General features: G+C 42.5%; 1 protein-coding gene across 3 annotated transcripts; it reads left to right on the top strand.

The window, feature by feature from the left end:
- Nucleotides 1-42: 42 nt before the first annotated feature.
- On the top strand, nt 43-16338 carry REXO5 (RNA exonuclease 5). Of its 3 annotated transcripts, none has more exons than XM_026116230.2 (19): nt 43-383; nt 2174-2295; nt 3185-3311; nt 4183-4270; nt 5414-5563; nt 5730-5818; nt 6648-6763; nt 7612-7750; nt 8331-8425; nt 9268-9370; nt 9994-10130; nt 10449-10557; nt 10916-11026; nt 11152-11289; nt 11837-11929; nt 12415-12634; nt 13146-13339; nt 13927-14036; nt 16107-16338. In XM_026116230.2, the coding sequence occupies exons 1-19, from the start codon at nt 249-251 to the stop codon at nt 16156-16158; spliced, it is 2328 nt and encodes a 775-aa protein (XP_025972015.2). In that variant the 5' UTR covers nt 43-248; the 3' UTR covers nt 16159-16338. The 3 variants fall into 3 exon arrangements, with proteins under 3 accessions (XP_025972015.2, XP_064376351.1, XP_025972016.1); XM_064520281.1 differs by lacking the exon at nt 43-383 and adding an exon at nt 407-550; XM_026116231.2 differs by lacking the exons at nt 43-383; nt 2174-2295; nt 3185-3311; nt 4183-4270 and adding an exon at nt 4760-4909.
- Nucleotides 16339-18177: the final 1839 nt, after the last annotated feature.

Genomic DNA, 18177 nt, shown 5'->3' with positions numbered 1-18177 from the left:
GGCGGCGCGTGCCTTCGCGGTGCGGCGGCGGCGGGGACTGGGACAGGGATAGGGATAGGGCCGGGGCCGGGGCCGGGGCCGGGGCCGGGGCCGGGGCCGACGCCACCGCTACGGGGCCAACGGAGCAGCAGAGCCCGGAGCCGGCTGGGAGCGTGGCCCGAGCAGGCCTGGCGCCCCCGCGGCCGCGCCCGGCCGCCTCAGAGCGGGGCCTAGGGCCGGGGCGGCGGCGGCGCGCCCGGGGCAGCGCCATGGCGAAGGGCGTCTGCGTGAATGGCTGCAAAAGGCCCCGCGGCGGCGGCGAGGACGTGGAGGAGCCGCAGGGAGCCAGGAAGAAGAGGAGGCTGGGGGATGCCGGTGTCTGCCCCAATGGGCCTAAGCCAAAGGTGAAAACCACGTCAGAAACTCCTTTGGCTTTGCACATGCACTGGGGGATCCGTTGGGCTCCTGCGGCCGCGCTTTGTGCCTCTGACACCTGCTCGGTAGCCTCAGTACGTTGCTTGTTGGGATGCTGGAAACAGCACAGGCCTGTTTTTCTTCCATTTAACTCGAGGTTAGACTAAAGATGACTAGTGCTGTTTATAGTGCAAAAGAAATGTGGAAAATGAACTCATTTGAAGTATTAGTCATTTATATTTAAGGAATTTTGTTAAAAAATGAACTCTCTGATGTCACTTGTCCTCTTAAAATTAGATCCTGAAAGCATAGTTGTGTTTGGTTACTTCATAGTTCATACAAGTCAGCACAGGAAGGTCCGTCTGAACATAAGGAAAAATGTCTTTGCTGTTTGAGGGTGATGGAGCACTGGCACAGGTTGCCCAGAGATGTGGAGTCTCCTTCCTTGGAGACGTTCAGAAGATGTCTGGGCAGGGTCCTGGGCATGGTGCTCTACGTGACCCTGCCTGAGCAGGGGGGTTGGACTGGGTGATCTGCAGAGGTGCCTCCCACCCCCAACTGTTCTGTGGTTCTGTGAGCCCAAAGTTTCAAGCTCATGGTAACATGTTAGTCACCCAGATCAAAATTAATTCAGTGCCCGATGTGGGAGAGGAGTAAGTACATCTAAGCTGTGAGATGTGTCTGCTTTGTACCAGATTAGAAACTGAAATTCCTGTGGTTGCCAGGTAGCCTTTGCTTGGTGAAAAGAAATTTCTGCTGGTTATTCTGCAAATCTCTAATTAGGCTGCACTGAAAACAGCAATGGTATTACTTATTTGCCTAACTTAGTATGAGAGATGAAGGACTAATAATTATTATTAACAGGTGATTCTTAACCACTTCAACCTAAAGGGTTGTCACCTCTGTTTAGCTTTCTTACTCAATGACAAATGGCTTTGAAATGAAACCAGCTCAATCCTGCTGGGGCAGGCTCTGTCAAGCTTAGTGAGCACAGAGCTTATTAGCATGGTGGGAAAAAACATCTTATGGTGGTTCTTTATCCTGTGGGATTTGATACTCTGGGGGTTTTTTTACGGTCTCTTTTCCGGCACACCGTGATGTCTTTCCATCATGTAACAAAAATTATCTTTTAAAATTCTTGCAGATTGTAGGAGCTCCACTGGATCAGGCCAAATGGCAAATGGAGGTCTCTACAATCATTTGTTTACTTACTGTTAGCTTTTAGGAGAATTCATGAGCTGAGGATTGTGGTCTAAGAATGGTTGTGTTGACTTGTGTGGTACAGTCTGCACTCCATCTCTTCTCTCTGGTGCTTTTTTCCTACAGTTTCCTTAGATTTTACTGAAACATTTTTTTTCCTGCAGGAGTCAGCAAACCTATCTGCCAAAACAGATCACATAATGTAAATGAAGTAAAGAGACTACATATAACCCTTGTATAAATGCCCAAAGCGCTACAGGAGCAAGTGGATGAATATGTTGAGAGAGCAGAACACTATGTTTGCAAATGACGTAACCTCAAGTCTCCGTAGTACATATTTCTACATATGTTAATCCTTATTTAATACATCTTTCAGATTAGGGCATCAGAGTTACTAAAATATTGGTTAGTAAATTTAATATTAAGGTGTGATCCGAAATGGATCAGGAAAAGTTATTTTAAATGTAGTTTATTGTACCTAAGTAGTAAATGGTTCTGTTTTACTATATAATTCCCTTCATTTTCCATGAACTTGTATGATTACCTAAAACCTTTCTTTACTAGCATTTCCCTTTTACAGGAAAAGTCATCGCGTTTGTCAGCGGCATTATTTGGTGAGGACTGTGAAATCAGCCATGATCAGGTGTATGAGTTGTTAAAGTATGCAGCTTTGGGAAAACGCCACAATGCAACACAACCCAGGTATAACACGTGTTTGGGAAGCTATCGTGTCTTCTGTCTTGCAGGCTGTGAAAACTTAGGTAGAGGCATACAGTCCCACTGGGTTTGGAATCCTTGCAGCACAGTTGCCATAATGACTATCTGTATTACAGAGATACAGTTGTTGTTAGACCTGGCCAGAAACCAGGATTCCTCTGCTAACAAAAATGCATCCATTTCATAATTTTGTTTCATGCAGTTGTCAAAAACTAAACCATGTTTTGTGGAACAAAATTTTCATACTATGAGAAATGAAATACCATGTTGAAAGTATTAACACAGCATGTTTCATGTCAGAAGTAATTGAAACACTTTATAGAGTGTTTTGGGAGAAACATTTTAATCACTTTGCCCTTTTTTAGCCTGAACTTTTCAGCAATGGAAGGGAAAAGGCTGAGGAGGGTATATAAAGGGTATGTAACCTTGGATGGGAAAAGTATGGTGAAATGTAACATAGCTTGAAATACAATTTAAAACTTGAGGCAAAAGTGTTCTCACTTTAGATTTTTAATATTGATTGGAAGATGATTTTGTGAAACTTTCCATTTCAATAAAGTGATTTTACTCATCAATTTCGTTGACTAGACTGCATCACTACAGCTGAACTTATTTATGTGTATTCATATTCTGATGCATATAGATGAGGCAGGTTTTGATTTGAAATACTACTGATGCAGAATTCAGCTACAATTCCATATTCTGTTGCTTCCAGGAATATGTGGCTGGTTGAGATAAGCTATAAAAGCCCCTTCTCATTGAAGCCATTTGGCACTCTGCCATTGACTGATGTGAAAGCTGGACTGTCTCCAAGTTTGTTTTTAAGAGTATTTGATAATTGTTTTTGTTTGTTTTTTGTTTTTTTTAATTGCAGCTGGTGCCATATTTATCACCAAAGCCACCTGGCTGGGGTTGTGGTTATTGTTCTGCATGAAATGTGCCAACTCCATTTCTACAAATTCTACTTACAGTTCAAACACCTCAGAAAAGTGTTCCAGCATGTAAGTCCCCAAACTGTGTTGCTGCCTGCTACACTTTTTCCAATCATGAAGCCATGTCCCAAGGTTTACTTACTGCAGTGAAATTATTACCTTACCAAGAGGAAGTGGCCATCTTTGAATCACAAAGCAAGACAATGAGAGGATCTACTGGTAGCTTTTGTCAGCTCAGAGTGAAGGCCAAAGCTTTGATATTCAGAGATTTTCAAGACTTATGTCTTTGAAGCCTTAGCAGGTGAAATGTTTATACATCGATGTTTCAGCACTCTGATTATTATACTTTCTGCATCTTTAAGATGCCAAAGAGATTAAAAATATTTTGGTTGATTTGGAATTTACTCTGAGTGTGAGTGAGCAGAATTTCAATAGTTATGCTGTTCCCACCAGTTGAAAATCTCACCTTTACTATTTGCACTTTATGTCAAGTTTCTCCTGTTTCCCCAAAATACTATAATTATTTTAATTTTCTGAGTTACAACCAACATTTCTGAAGGAAGAAAGATGTACATTGATTGACACTTCTAGAGAATTCTCCCTCACCTGCAGCAAGTGCAAATCACAAATTAACTGGCAAGTTTGGAACTTGCTTTAGTTTCTGTCAGTGAAAGTCTGAGATTAGCCTTCTCGATCATATCAGGCAAGGCACAGCTATCATTTAGTACAAAGACCTGTGATGTAAACCCGTAAAACAGTTTTGTTTTGTTTTGTTTTTTTAATCTTGAGAGAATCTGAAACATACTTCCACTACTTATAATTCCATCCTTCTCCTCCAAATTTGGATGATTTTAGGAATAAAGGGACATCTCTTTATTTATTTGCAACACTTGATTTTTTTTGTTACAATTCAAAGTCTCTAACGTGTTTCCTTTTTCAGAGATTCACATTATCACCTTCTTCGGCTAACTTCCTAGCCAACCTGTATGGAGAAGAAGCAAACTTGAATCCTCAAAACAGTGCACGAGGTATCTTGCTTGGTTTTGCGTCATCTCTTTCAACCACAGTGATTTGAATAGTAATTTAATGGCTATGCATATTGTGTAATCCCAGCACGCTGCTATGGTAAACTTATTCACAAAGGAGAATACATAATGGCTTAAACCATGAGGCTAGTTACCCTAACTAGTTCATTTGCTCTCTGTTGGGCTTATTATCACAAGTAAATGCAAAAAGCAGAGGGAAAGTTTTTAACATGTTTAATCCAAAATTCTGATGCTTCCTTACCCATTTTATGATCATTTTATTCTAAGATGTGTCTAGTAAAAGATACAGAGATCTAAGATAGATTCAAGCTAGGTAGTTAAACATTTGTTACTAATTTTCTTTGTTATACTGAGCAGCAAATCAAGGTAAAGAACAGGTGTGTTGACAACTGATTTCCTATTTTTATACTCTTTATAGAGGTGATTAATCCTACAGGCTTGTACAAAACCTGCAAGAGACTACAATGAGAACTTCACTGAAATCTTTAGAAGTGTAACACAAAGAACATTGAATTCAAGTCCTAAATGGGAGAATGAACAGCTGTTACTTTCAATGTGTTGAAAAGTCCTGTAGCATCTGGACTGTAAACCTACTGCACAGTCACAGATCTGAGATGTCAGGTATATTTTCCTTTAAGTGTAAACTGCAGAGAATCCCTGCAGGGTAGTTTAATTTCACACACCTGTGCATTCTGGGGTCAATTCAATGTTTGTTTCTTTGTGAGCCACGTTTAAGAACACATTTGCTCCTAATATTTATGGGAAAGAATGTCACAGAGAAGGTTAAAAAAAAAAAAAAAAAAAGAGAGAGAATTTCTTCTACAGCTCACAAAATAGGAGACTATTATGCTGTCATGCCTGTGAGGAAAGTATGTTCTCTCTGTTACTGAAAGAGACATGGCACCGAGACTTGTGATGTGACTTGCCCATGATCAGCTAATAGTGTTAGTAGCTGGACTGGGAGTAAGATTTAGGTATCCTGAGTTACAGGTCATTGCTTCAGGTAGTGTTTTCCTTGAAAAGGTGCAGCCTCGTAGTGTACGTACTAATGGAGAAAACTGACTGCAAGTAGGGATTACGATCTGAGCTTGACAGATGATTCTGATTTCTAAATGTACCTTACAGGTTCGACTTCCACTAGCAGCCAATGTATTCCTAACAGCTCAGATTTGCAGTGGGATCCTATAATCCAGAAATACGGAGGAGAAAAACGAGGCCTGACTAGCTATACTTTAACTTTAGAAGAGCTGAAAAAAAATGATTATCCCATGAAAGGTCAGTTTTTGAGAGATTTTTAGATTCTTGACAGTAGTGGCATGTTTGATCATGTAAGATATGTCCATTTTACCCCAAAATCATCTCTACTGCCTGTCTGCCTTACTAGATACATGATGAGTTATAAATGGGAGGGGTCTTAATCACAGATATCTTTTCATTCTAGGCTCCCCTGGGTGTGAGGACTATATGTACACAGAGTGTGATCAGCAGAGGACAGACAGCAGCCCCCTCTTTGGTCTTGATTGTGAAATGGTAAAAACAAATGTGTGGCCTTGCGGAGCATAGTCAAGCAATTGATATCCTGTTAGCTATTCCACAGTGAGCCACACACCCCATGTATTTGCTAAACCACTTCTGACACGTTAACCACCACTGCCAGTCCCTTCATTGGTGTCACCAGTGTTAACACATCCATGGGAAGGACTCAGAAAGCAGTTCTGAAGACAAGAAAGAAAAGTTACCTTTGTCCTGTGCAGTGCAGCAGAGCACTTGGTTCTGCCTTGACTCTCAGAACAGCAGCTGGATCCACCAGGCCTGTCCCTGATGCTGCAGTAACCTCCTGAGGTTGTTCTGGAATTCTTCCTCCTAGCCCTGCCCAGGCTTTGGAAGGGGAAGGATTTCTCCCTACCACTCACACCTTTCCTTTACCCATCACAGTTCTTGCAGCTTGCTGTGGTGAAGAACCCTGCCTTGGTGTAGTTTTGACCTTGCAGAAATGCCGAATTACCGTTAGCTTTGAGAGACAGCCCAGGTTCTGCTTTTAAATTATACAGCTTCTCTGGAAAAGATGCTCTCAGTATCAGTTGCATAGTGCAGAGTATAAACTGATTCTGTGGAATTGGCACGTCTTCATAATGGCTTTTTCTGTGTTGCACTTGCCTGTTTGTTTGCTGTGCTTATTGTGGGCCTCTAAAGATTGAAATGAAGCATGCTACAGTGTTAGACAGCCAGCTGCAAGTGGTAGGTCTCTAAGTAACTCCTTAGTAGTGGTGCTGGCTGCAGCCAAAGCAGATGTTAGCCAAGGTTTTTGGGTGGCAAGCATCATGCTGATTCACCATCTGCCTCTGCTTCTTTCTGACAGTGCCTGACGGCAAAAGGGAATGAAGTCACTCATGTCTCTTTAGTGGATGCACAGGGTCGGTGCCTCTTGAATGAACTAGTCAAACCTGAAAGCAGGATAGTGAACTACCGCACCAGGTGACCTGCATATACATTTTTTACCTCTTCATCTTTAAGGTTGTTAACCCCTTCAAATCAAGCTTGTTAAATGGGACCTTTCAGAGGGCTTTGGCTTACACACTTTCACAGTTGTCTGCTCCATTTCACTCAGTGTTAAGAATACAGTTCTTACTATGTGGTTAGAATAACTTTATGTGTGGACTTTTCTGCTTCATAGTGTGTAGGCCCCTGTGTCTAGGCAGAAGCCTTTTCGTTCTGCAGTGTTCCAGGAAAAGTTGTGTTATGTGTTAATGATACACAGCACAGATTACCCTTGCACTGCTGGCTGTAAAATAGGATACAGGGTAAGTGAGAATATGGGATTGCAGCCTGGGTCTCTCTGCTCCATAGCTAAGTTTCCGCATCTGTAAAAAATGAATAGAGCAGCTCATCAGCTTGCACACAGCTCTAGGGTTGGGCTCAGTTTCATAATAAAAGCAGGCAAAACTCAAGCCATGTCTTCTCCAAAGTTTGGCCCTGTGTTAGGCTGGAGGTAAAGTGCCAGTCCCTTCAGGTTACTTGGAAAGCATCTCCTTCCGCATCAGCCTTGCAGTGTTTCCTTTCCTGTGCTGTCTGATGCTAAGAGCTGCATCATTTAAGAATAAATTATCCTTGAGAACAACCTTTAGAAAGAGTAGTGGTACCACCTAAAACAGTTTAATATCCCTGCAGTATGTTGGACTAGTTTTATATAGGAAGCAGTAAATAGCATTCTGTGATTAGTCTGTTACACAGAGTTTATATTTTACATGCCCTGCTTGTAATGTCCTCCAGTAAGTGCTGTTGCTAATGTGTTGCTTTTGCCTTGTCCAACTTTTGTTTTGAAGATTCTCAGGAATCACAAGGAAAATTCTTCTTCCAGTGAAAACAAAACTGGCAGACATCCAAACCAGACTAAAGAAAATGCTTCCCCATGATGCGGTGTTGGTGGGTCATTCTTTAAATGCTGATCTTCAAGCCTTGCAAGTGAGTATGCTTTAAGAGTGTTTTTCCCAAACCTGTGATATTCATTCCAGACCTAAAACTCCCAAACAATTCCTGGTTTTATTAGTAAACACTTGTTAATAACAAAGAATTGCTTTCTGTTGTGAATAGCCCTATGTCTGTAAGTACTTAAAAGAGAAGGACTCCCCGTACATCTATAAAACTTGCAAGGTGGTGTTCAGAACCCAAAGGGAAGGGAGGAGTCTGTCCAGAAATAGATGTAGTTGCAACAGCAGATTTACCTCTCTGCTTCTGCCAGGTGCTTTTGATAGCTCTGTCAGGAGAAGAAGTTAAGTCTCTTCTACCTTTAATTTAACAAACCTAATATGCTTGAGTTATAGTTAGTCTTTCTAACCCAATCTGGATCTTCCTGATAGAATGTTTGGAAGGAGATTTTGGCCTGTTTCTTTATTCCTATCTGCTACATTGTTGTGGACCAGTTATCCCTCAGTAAGAAGCTGACAGTTGAAATGAAAAGGCAGAAGTACAGATAGCCATGGAACTACTACCCAGTTCCGTGAGACTGCTGTTGTATTAAATGCATGATGTTTCTCTTCTCCAGATGATCCACCCCAGTGTTATTGATACTTCATTGCTTTTTGCCAGAAATGAAGGTCGAAGATTTAAGCTAAAATTTCTAGCCAAAGCTGTTTTAGGGTAAGTTTATTACTGCATTGTTATTGGTAGTATTAGAAACTGCCATTGGAAGTCAGAGGGTCCTGTTCTTCCACCAGTAGCATCAGAATTTTTTTTTTCTTCAGTAAAACTGAAAAGGAAGGAGAAGGCTGTACAGACATGTTAAGAAAGACTTTACTGCCTCCTTGAAAGATCAGGCAGTGTAATAACTTGGCTAGTCTTTGGGCAAACAGATGCTGTGACACGACCAGATTTGAGTCCTTGTTTTGTACTTGAACCACAAAATTAGCTTTTTTGCAAGTCTGTAGCACTATCAGTGTGTTGAATTGTAAAGCAGCAAAGGCACTATAACTCACGCAAATGAGATTTATTGCCATTATCAAGAAAGAAAAGCTAAGGTATGAAAGTATGATACACTGACTTAATTGTATTCCTCAGTGTACTAGCTACTGTTGGATAGTATGTGTTAGTGATGCAGTGCTCTCCGTTCATAAGGTGAACGTTAATACTTACTGCTCCACACTTTGCTGAGTTGAAGGTTGCCTCCCTGTCTGTGTGCGTATTGTGAGTTGGGTCATTGGTCAAGGAAGAAGTAAAATTAAAAGTAGTTGTGCATCAGAGTACCATGTATTACCACTGCTTCTGTGAAACCATGTAAACAGTGTTTTGCTCAACATTGCAAAAACATGTCTTGCAGTAACTTTTGGGAGTATATCACAAGAATGCTGCTGCACAGAATTGAAATCCTTCTTGAAGAGGGGAGAGCTATTTTGCCCAAAAAAGGCACAGTTTAGAAAAGACAAGATGTTCATCAGTGTGGGAAAACAGATAACCTGCCTATACATCTAATTTTGATGCCCTAGGAAAGAGATCCAATGTGAACAGAAGCTTGGACATGATCCTGCAGAAGATGCTAGAGCTTCACTGGAATTGGCTCAATTCTTTATTGAGCAGGGACCAGCCAAGGTAGCTATATCTAATTAAGATTTTTGTCCATTTGGTAGAAGACCTTTATAGCAGAGCATGCAAGTTGTTGCACTTATGAAGGGGAAAAAAAAAAAAACACATTTCTGCCCAGCCTCTTTTTGATTTAAAGGAGAAAATGGAATTGTGATATAGGCTTCAATTTTGGCAGCTTGTTTCTTTTAGCATCTGTCCAGTAATCTGAATAATCTGGAGCATTACCAGTGTTTCAGTACTCAAACACTGACATGAATCAGGGTTGCTGCTGATCTCAAAGAGGGACATTGAAGCAAAGACCGATTTGGACACTTCCAGCCCTCAGGACTGCCTGCCATTTTGGCAAATGAAAGAAGTGGGGACCTTATGTTGTGTCAGGTATTCAGCTGGTTTTAGGAGTCTCTTTCTTATGTTGCTGGTTTCTGAGAGGACTTTCAGGAGACAGTTGCTGGTTCATGCTGAGAGTGCTGCATGCTTGAAAAATGACATCAGAAAAGAATAAGGCAAGAAGTGAATGCTCATTTTTCTCTACTATGATGTGCCTAAGTGACTCATACAGAAGGCACATGCTTTTTGGATAGCAACAATTAGCTGTAATGAAAGACTACTGATCTTCCTCCTTCCCCAAGGTGGCAGAACTAAACTTGGAGATGCTTCTGACAACCGAAAGACTGACTGAGGTATCACAGAATAAATCTGCGTTACAGCTGCAACAAAATACAATCCAGAGACAGTTGAATGAGCCTCCACATTTATCCAAACCATGGTAATAAGACTCCCAAATATGTATGTTTTTCCTTTGGCTGAATTCTCAGTGAAATCAAATTTGTGTTATGTTTTCAGAAGCAATCAGTATCTTCAGAGACATACAGGTAATTGTAGAATAGCCCTTAAAAACTTTCAGAAGATGTATCTTAGATTTCACAAAGAGTCCTCTAGGCTTCTTTTGATGTTGAGGACAAGAATATTCTTTAAAATTTTCTCTAATGAGCTGTACCATTTTTCACTGACAGGCACTTCTTGAAAGCTTTTAACTTATTACGTTGATATGTAGTGTGATTCATAGCTTTCTTTTGTCTGCTAGTTTTTTGGACTGCTTGCAGATGACTGGCCAAAAACCCCTCCTTTTGGGCAGACAGGAACTAGACTCTTCTGGCTTGTGTCAGAGTAACCTGAGCACTTCAAACAAACAGGTGAATGGACTTAGAGTGGGTTGGTCTAAGCAAGCATCAAAATAGTTCAAAGTTGTTTTTTGTTCAGGGAGGGCAATGATTCCTATTTTAAAAAGCTGACTGACAGTAATCTTAGCAATAGTTGTAATACCATGTTAGCTAAATCTGTTTTAATATTTTGGAAATAAGCTTTGATCCCGTATCATCCTTTCGTGACTCACTAAAGAAGACTTTCAATCAAAGTGATTCCTGCCTGAGGGCTTCCTTGGACAGTAATGAAAAGTAAAGTTGTGCATTAAGCTCGGTAGCTTTGTTTCTGATCCTTTGCTGTACCACTGCCTTGCACCCCCTTGAGCCTTGCATATGCTATTCCCTACAGATTCTTCAGAGAGCCCTAAAAGATGTTCCCCTGTCCACTTTCAGTATCATTCAGTTCAGTTTGGATCCAGAGTATGTTGCACCTCACCTTCTTGCTGGAATTTGTGAAAAGGTAATTTTTTTTTTGAGTGAGAATATTCTTCGTTTTTGAGTTTGGAAACAGACTATGTATTTGGAGGCACAGGCAGTTAGTTCCTTTGCTTTGTGAAGTTCCTACTCTGATTTGTGTTCCTGCAGGTGAGAATCAAGCTGACTGACATGCTGACAATTTACGCAGGTCCTTTTGATGAAAGCTTTTGCCTGAAGTCTGTGAAGAAAGAATTTGGGAGGTGTGGACCAATCCGATCTCTCACAGTAGTGACAGAAACATACCAGGTAAGGACCAGTCAAAGCATTCGGCTTGCTGACAGGCAGGGAATTCTCAAGTAACGTCTTGGAAAGATGTGAATTCAGAATACTTAAATACCACTTTTATTCTGTTTTTTCTGACAGTATAGCTACCAGCTACAAGGCTTCAGCATACAAAAGCTGTTCTGTACAATGACAAGAATAAACACAGTTCATACAGCATAACTGTTGCTGTTCAAGCTAGTTCCATAGGGTGACCATGAGCTGTTGAGAAAGCACCACCATTTAGGGGAGAGGACTTTAAACTGAGCACTGGGGAATCTGAGACAGTTTCTGACCCTCCTAAGGGAGAACTGTTTGCTAAGATCGTTAATGGCAAAAGCGGTGATATTAATTGCTGGCCTAATTAAAACTTGTTTCTAATAGCTAATATATATGGAGTGTTACATATAGAATATAGAAAGGTTTGGGGACCATATATTTAAAAAAAATCCTTATCAAGATCTGTCTTGAGAAAGGGAGGACTGATGTATTTGAAAAGCCTGAAGTGTCTTATCTATCATCCTGTTTCAAGCCCTATGTCTGTATCCAGTACGAAGTGCTGGAGGCTGCCCAACTTGCTGTGGAAAGTCTGAATGGAGCTGAGGTAGCAGGAGTCTGCATTAAGGTAAACAAAGCAAATAGCAATAGCCTAAGTTATGCTAAGCACAGGGACAGCATATGATATGCCTCCTTCAACATCTCCTATTTGCAGCACAGTGTTTGGGCCAGGTCCTGGCTGGCTGTGCTGTTACCATCTACCTAGGCCGCTGGCACGCAGGGCGTGTTTATAGCCCTCTTTTCTTTCTGCCTGCCAGCAGGAATTCTGACCTGGCATCTGCCTCTTTAAAAGAAAGAGCTGAGTAACTGGGTGTTAAAATGCCATATATATAGCAGGGGCTCATAGTTACAGAGTAGTTTTGCATTACAAACATGATCTCTTCATTTTTCATAAATAATCCGAGGTCGCCTTCATTAATCACATTTTTAAAGAGAGGGAAAACAGATAACCAGGCTTTAGTAAGCAGAAAAAAATCATTCAAAATAGAAGCTCAAAACACAGAGCTGCTTAGTCTGACATGCTAACATTTATTCCTGTTGGATCCACTCCAGGTTCAGAGACCTGTCAGTGGAACAATGCTGGACTGTGATCTTCTCATAAAGGAGCTAGAATTAGATATAGAAAATGAAGGTGTGATTTATGTGGCGGGTCTAAAGAAGTCATTAACAGAGACAGACTTGCAAGAAGAATTCAGCCAGCTGAAAGACCTAGAAGCTTTGTTCCTGCCAAGGGATCTCCAGAGTGGAAAGCACAGGAACTGCTGTTTCCTCAGTGAGTAGCTTTGCCTGCAGCCCATTTATTTCCTTCAGGCTCGTTCAGCAGCCTTTGGGGACCTGCACAGACACAACAAGAGCAACTGAAATTTGGTATGCACAAAGTGGTAGTATCTGAAATACTCCAGTGAAAGCACGTGGTGTGTTGCTTTAAGGAGCAGTTTACAGCTAAATATTTAAAGAAAGAAAACTGCTTAAAAAAATATCTTCATCTAGAAAAGTTCCAAAATTGGCTCCAGTCCAGAATGCGAGTTGACTACTGTGCAGCTACTCATTGACAAGTGGTCACCTCTAAAAAGGTGAGGGATGAACAACTGGATGGATGCTGCTGCATTTAACTGGCATGTCTATGATTCTGATGCTTACCTGTAGCAAGCTGAGGATCTCCTTGCTGCAGTGACTTCAGTTCTCCCTCCTGTTCCACACCTTTAGTTCTGCCCTACAGGTGCTAAGGAACAGGGCAGCAACATCACTGGCAAAGCATTTTCCTCCTTCTCTTTGTTTTGCAGAATTCCAGAAATCAGAAAGTGCTGTGGATGCCCTTGAAGTTATAAACGGATGGGCAAGGAAGGGCAGCAGGCTAAGAAGTAGGAAGGCTCTTGCTCCCGGTCACCTCTGGAGATGGATTTGGCAAATGGATCACGGCAATGGGAAGCAAAGAGGAGACATCTTATGTGAGGAAAAGGAGCAACAATCTGACTCTGTGAGTTTAAAGCTAAGCTCATCTTTACTGTAGTTAGTGAGAAGGTTGATGACATTGACCTGGGTACTATTCCGGGAACCAGAAGTCATAACTTTGAGCAGACTTAGGTGCAGAGCTGCTTGTAGCAGGGTGATCTCTTTGTGCTGGAGCAAAGAGGCTGCAAAGCAGTTTGGAGACATAATATCAAGTAAGATAGTGGGGCATTTGTGGGGTACCGTATAACCTAGAAAGCCAGCATAGCAACTTTGGGGCAGCAAGTGGTGCTACACAAGAACTGAAGCCTACCACTTGAGAGCAGGCAGAGCAATACACAGGCGCAGCAAATGGCATGGGCATCACAGAGAGAAATGACTAGTTGTGTAGTCCTACAGGAAAGAACAGCTCTAGTTGCAGTTCTCATTTTTACTGGAGGAAGCGGCAGTGCCATTTGAGTGAGGCACAGGGTTCTCCCTGCTGCTGAGCCCTTGTGCTTCCAAATGCCAGCCAGAAACAGAATCACAGCTGTCCTTCCCGACAGTGGCATGGGGTCAGTCTCACCATAAGTGCAGCTGAATAGGGGATTTTAATGCTTCTATTCTGTTACACAGGAGCAGGAGCTGAGGAAAAAGCTGAAGAAGCTAGACCAGCATATCCGGAAGCTTTATAGAAGTCTGCAGAATAACACTCTGTGCGTTGTTCTCTTTCCTGGGGTGAACAGGTAATTCGCCACCTATTTTGCAAAGAGACAAGGAAAATACATTTCCAAACATTTTTATCCTAACCTATGAAAAATTAAAACCATGCACAAAGAAATGAAAATTAGCTGGGAGAAGGCCTGAAGAAGCTGTTCTGCTTACCCAGTCTGACTTTCATGTTGTTAGGCCAGTAAAACCTGAACAGAGTAAATTCTGCCCATAAGCCATGCCTGAGCCACAATCAAGTGCTGAAAGCACTTGTGTAGCTGGTGGTCCAGATGAGCAAGGCTGAAGCACACAGTGCTAATTAGCAGTATAGTACTTATAGGGTCACCTACCATCCCTGTCAGATGGTTTTTCTCTATTCTGAAGTTGTTTCAGCTGTGCTAACAAGGCAAGTTTTATGTGCCCAAGAGAACTAAACCAAGGTTCCACAGCAGCCATAGTTTGGTTTGGTTTGTAGGATTTTTTTTGTTTGTTTGGAGTTTGTTTTGTTTTGTTTTTTAACCAACTCAGCATTGCAGCTCAGGCCACCATCTGCCATTTGCAAGGGCACAGTCCCTGAGTTGAGCTGGGCTTCAGCGCTAGTATCAGGGATACTGCTGGATGAGGTGGGCTTCCTGCACTTCAAACCCTGGGACCTGAATTGCCACAGTCATTCAGTGCTTAATAATTAACCAGACAGGTTAAATCTTTCCCAGACAAGGCCCTAGCTACTGAGTACATACTGATTTCAACAGACTTCGCTCTGGTCTTACTGTGCCGCTGGTCAGACAGTCAAACATAGGTCACTTCTACCCTTGCTTTTCTTCAGTTTCTTTTCAAGCGAAGGGAGACCATTCCTTTGCAGAAGCAGAAGTATCTTGTGCTGAAATAGAAGCAGGGAGTCAGAGCTGCTCTCAGGAGCATCGCTTCTGCCTGGTTAGGCAGCTAGGCCAGGTTCTCCTTGCCTACTTGAAAAGCTGCTTGAGGAAAAGCAGCATGATGCTGTGTTATTCTCTAGCCCAAACACTCTGTCTCTAGAAAGGAGCTGTATTCCCAAGCCAAGAGTACATTTAGGCTCAATGCCAGTCATAAACAACTCAGAAAGGTTATATGCCAAGGACTGCTCTTGGCATGTGCTACTGTAACAGTTCAGTTTCTAACAAGTTTCTAAAAATAATAATTATTTTTAAATAACTTAGTTCATTAAGTTAAAATTGTTTAGCGGCTTCTCCTACATACATGCCAAAAGAATTGCCATCTCATTTTGTATGCTATTATTGCAACTTACAACAGCGGATTGTATAGCTAACCTCATGCAAATGGTTTCTGCCCAAGCTCTTCATCAGCTAACAGCCTTAGTTTAAATTGGCCATTTTTTGGGGGGGGGGGCGCTGAACAGAGGGCTAACCTCTGCGGGGAGTGTAGGAGTGTGCTTGGTCCTTGGATCAGCTACTGCCTGCATTTGAGCTGTAACGGAGCCAGTCTTTACATTGCTGAGCAGTCATTTGCCTCTTATCTACCAATTTATCATCTTGCTTTGTTTACGAAACTGCCAGCTCCACAAGAAGGTTTTTTGGGCAGGAGGTGGCTGTGGAGTTACAGACTGTCATATTTCTTCTGGAACAGCTTCACTGGCCTCAGCAGAGCCAAATTTGCTTTAAGTGCCATCTCCAACTAGTCTCACTTAGCACAAACTTGCCTGTTGTCTTGCCTCAGTAAGGGGCATGCAGCCAGCCCAGTAGCAGCATAGGCAGTTTCAGGCGTTTGCGTCCACAGAGGGGAGACTCCAGGCGCCCTCAAGCGCTAGACTCCGAGCTCAGGCTCTTCAGGGGCTTGGAAGAAGGGCACGCCAACCCAGGCTTGGAAGAGTTTCTTCCAAGTGAGGTTCATGAATTACTGTTTTCCAGAGGCCTGACCATTCATAGTAGATTTCTTGTTTAAGAAGAATGCCAAATAATTTTTTTTTTTTTGGGGGGGGGGGGGGGGTGCAGGTTTTTCTCAACCTGCTGACCCTGAGAGTTGCAGGCCCCCTCACTACTAGACCAGCTCGCTTATATGCATCAAGACTACCCTGAACAGAAATAACGTGCCTCTTGTTTATGTTGCAGCATACATGGCTCACAGGCTGGCCTTGGTCTGATGGGAATAAAAGATGACTGAGAGGAGTGCTTGTTAAATTGCCAAGTTTTTAAGCAAAAAGTCTTTTGTTAAGGTATTTTTAATTACTTTAAATATTGATGTCTTTGTAAAGATCTCTTACCATAAGAACAATAGGCTTTCACTCTGTATCTTTTATAAAGTCTAAAAATAAAAGCTATTCAAAACATCTTAAAGCACAAACCCTTTTCCATTAACCCTTTCTTGCTGTATCACTTTCCCCTGGCAGTGAGCTAGGCAAGTGCTTAGGAAAGGCTGGGGCAATGCAGGGGAAGTGCAGCAAAGCCGCCAATCAGTACTGGCCCGGAAGATTTAATTCAGCAAGTGGTTCATGCGAAAGACTAACTTGCCAGCTGGGATGGCTCCACGAAAACATTGCAGCTCATAAAACAGCAAGCCAAGTTCGTGTAATACCTGCAGCAGCTGCTCAGAGGTTAAAAGCTATTCTCAGGAATTGTGGGGATTTCTGGAAATGTGCTGTGCCAGCTGTTGAAGCAGAGTTGCTGCCTGCTTTCCGGGAAAGCACTGTACTTAGGCCATGGAAGGGAGGAATTGGTGATTCACACTTTTTGGACAATCTCCACTTTCTCCTCCCTCCCTGTTCCCCCTCCCCCCCCTTTTCCACCCTTCCCCCAAAAAGGAAGATACACTCTGGCTGCAGAGGGAGGGGCAAGGGCCAGTTTAAGGAAAGTGCATGTCTAGGCAACCCTCACACATCATCAGGTTTTCAGCAGGGAGCAAGAAGTGCTGCGTTGCAGTAAGATTCAGTGCACTACTACTTGTGCTTTGCAACCTGATGGCTTTAGACCTGTGATTTGCAGCCATTGCCACTCTCACGCATTATCTGTTAACAGTGTGACTGTCCAAACACAAGGATGCCTAGGAGAGCCTCAGGCACTGAAAAAAAAATTGTTTGTTACAAGGTTTGAAAACTCAGGAAAAAGGAAGACTAAGGATTTCTTGATCTGAATTAAGAGCAGGCTGAGATAAAGCTGAAATAGTTATTTCAGCAATAATAAAATACATCTGATGATAGACTATCACCCCCTACTACCTTCCAACCCCAAGTTCACTTTGCTGGGCTCTTTAGCAAAGACCAGTTTATGAAGAAGTTAGGAACTGGTGCATGGAGGAACAGGCAAAAATAAAGGCAAAGGAGATGAAGGCAAATGTAGCGCTGGTCCCAAGGCAGCATTAGTGAACTGGTAGTAAGTGCTTAGATCAGTGTTGTTCATAGCATTTAATGCCTCGAAAACTCCTGACATTAAAGCTCTTGGACAAAAGAAATGTGGCCAAATTCTTTTTTTTGGGGGGTGGGGGTGGGGTATTTTAGCCACTCCAAGTGAGCCTGACATCCTTAAGGCTGTAGCTATCACACACGGGGATGAACATACCAACACCCATGTCAGCACTACTACAAAAACTCAAAGGGAGCCAGTCCCCTCCCGCAGCACTGCCAGCCCGGCTGCTGACCTGAGCGTCACAGAGCGCCCGGTGCCAGGAGCCCAGCGGGGCTGGCAAAGCCGCCCCGGAGGGACACGTCCCACTGACCGCACTGTTCACCCCGTCGTAAGAAAACGTTCCTCACATCCAGCATTTCCTTGCTGTAGAGACTTGCACTGCATAGTTTGGGGGGGGGGGGGGGGGAGAAAAGAAACAAACAGCTCATTTTCATCTTACGCAGTTGAAAACTGATGTAGTCACGTCCCTGCATAGGCTACACAGTATTTGGCAAGTATCTAGGATCCCTGCTTAAGAAACTCTGGAGATGACAAATAAAATTAGCAGGAGTCCTATTTATAGGCATGAAAAAATAATTAATTTTTCCCCTTTTAATTGAAAATGTAAAAAGGACTTCAGCTTTAAATAAGACATTTTGTACAAAGCTTCAACACAAAAAAAAAAGTGAACACCAAAGTGTGCATTATGTAAACACCACAAATGTTACTCATTTGTTCAGTAACGCGCAGAACAACGTGCAAATTCCCTTTCCAGTGGATTGGATTTCTGTAGCTGTTCTCC

Source organism: Dromaius novaehollandiae, chromosome 14 (genome assembly GCF_036370855.1).
Source record: "Dromaius novaehollandiae isolate bDroNov1 chromosome 14, bDroNov1.hap1, whole genome shotgun sequence".
NCBI lineage: Eukaryota > Metazoa > Chordata > Aves > Casuariiformes > Dromaiidae > Dromaius > Dromaius novaehollandiae.
Note: the sequence above shows the minus strand (reverse complement) of the source record. Positions and strands in the feature narration are given on the sequence as shown.

Excerpts from the sequence above, each read along its gene's own strand:
- REXO5 (XM_026116230.2), top strand. The coding sequence starts at position 249 with ATGGCGAAGGGCGTCTGCGTGAATGGCTGCAAAAGGCCCCGCGGCGGC. Across the intron at positions 10,131-10,448 it reads CCACATTTATCCAAACCATG|TTTTTTGGACTGCTTGCAGA; the intron begins GTAATAAGACTC and ends TTTGTCTGCTAG. Across the intron at positions 11,027-11,151 it reads TTGCTGGAATTTGTGAAAAG|GTGAGAATCAAGCTGACTGA; the intron begins GTAATTTTTTTT and ends GTGTTCCTGCAG.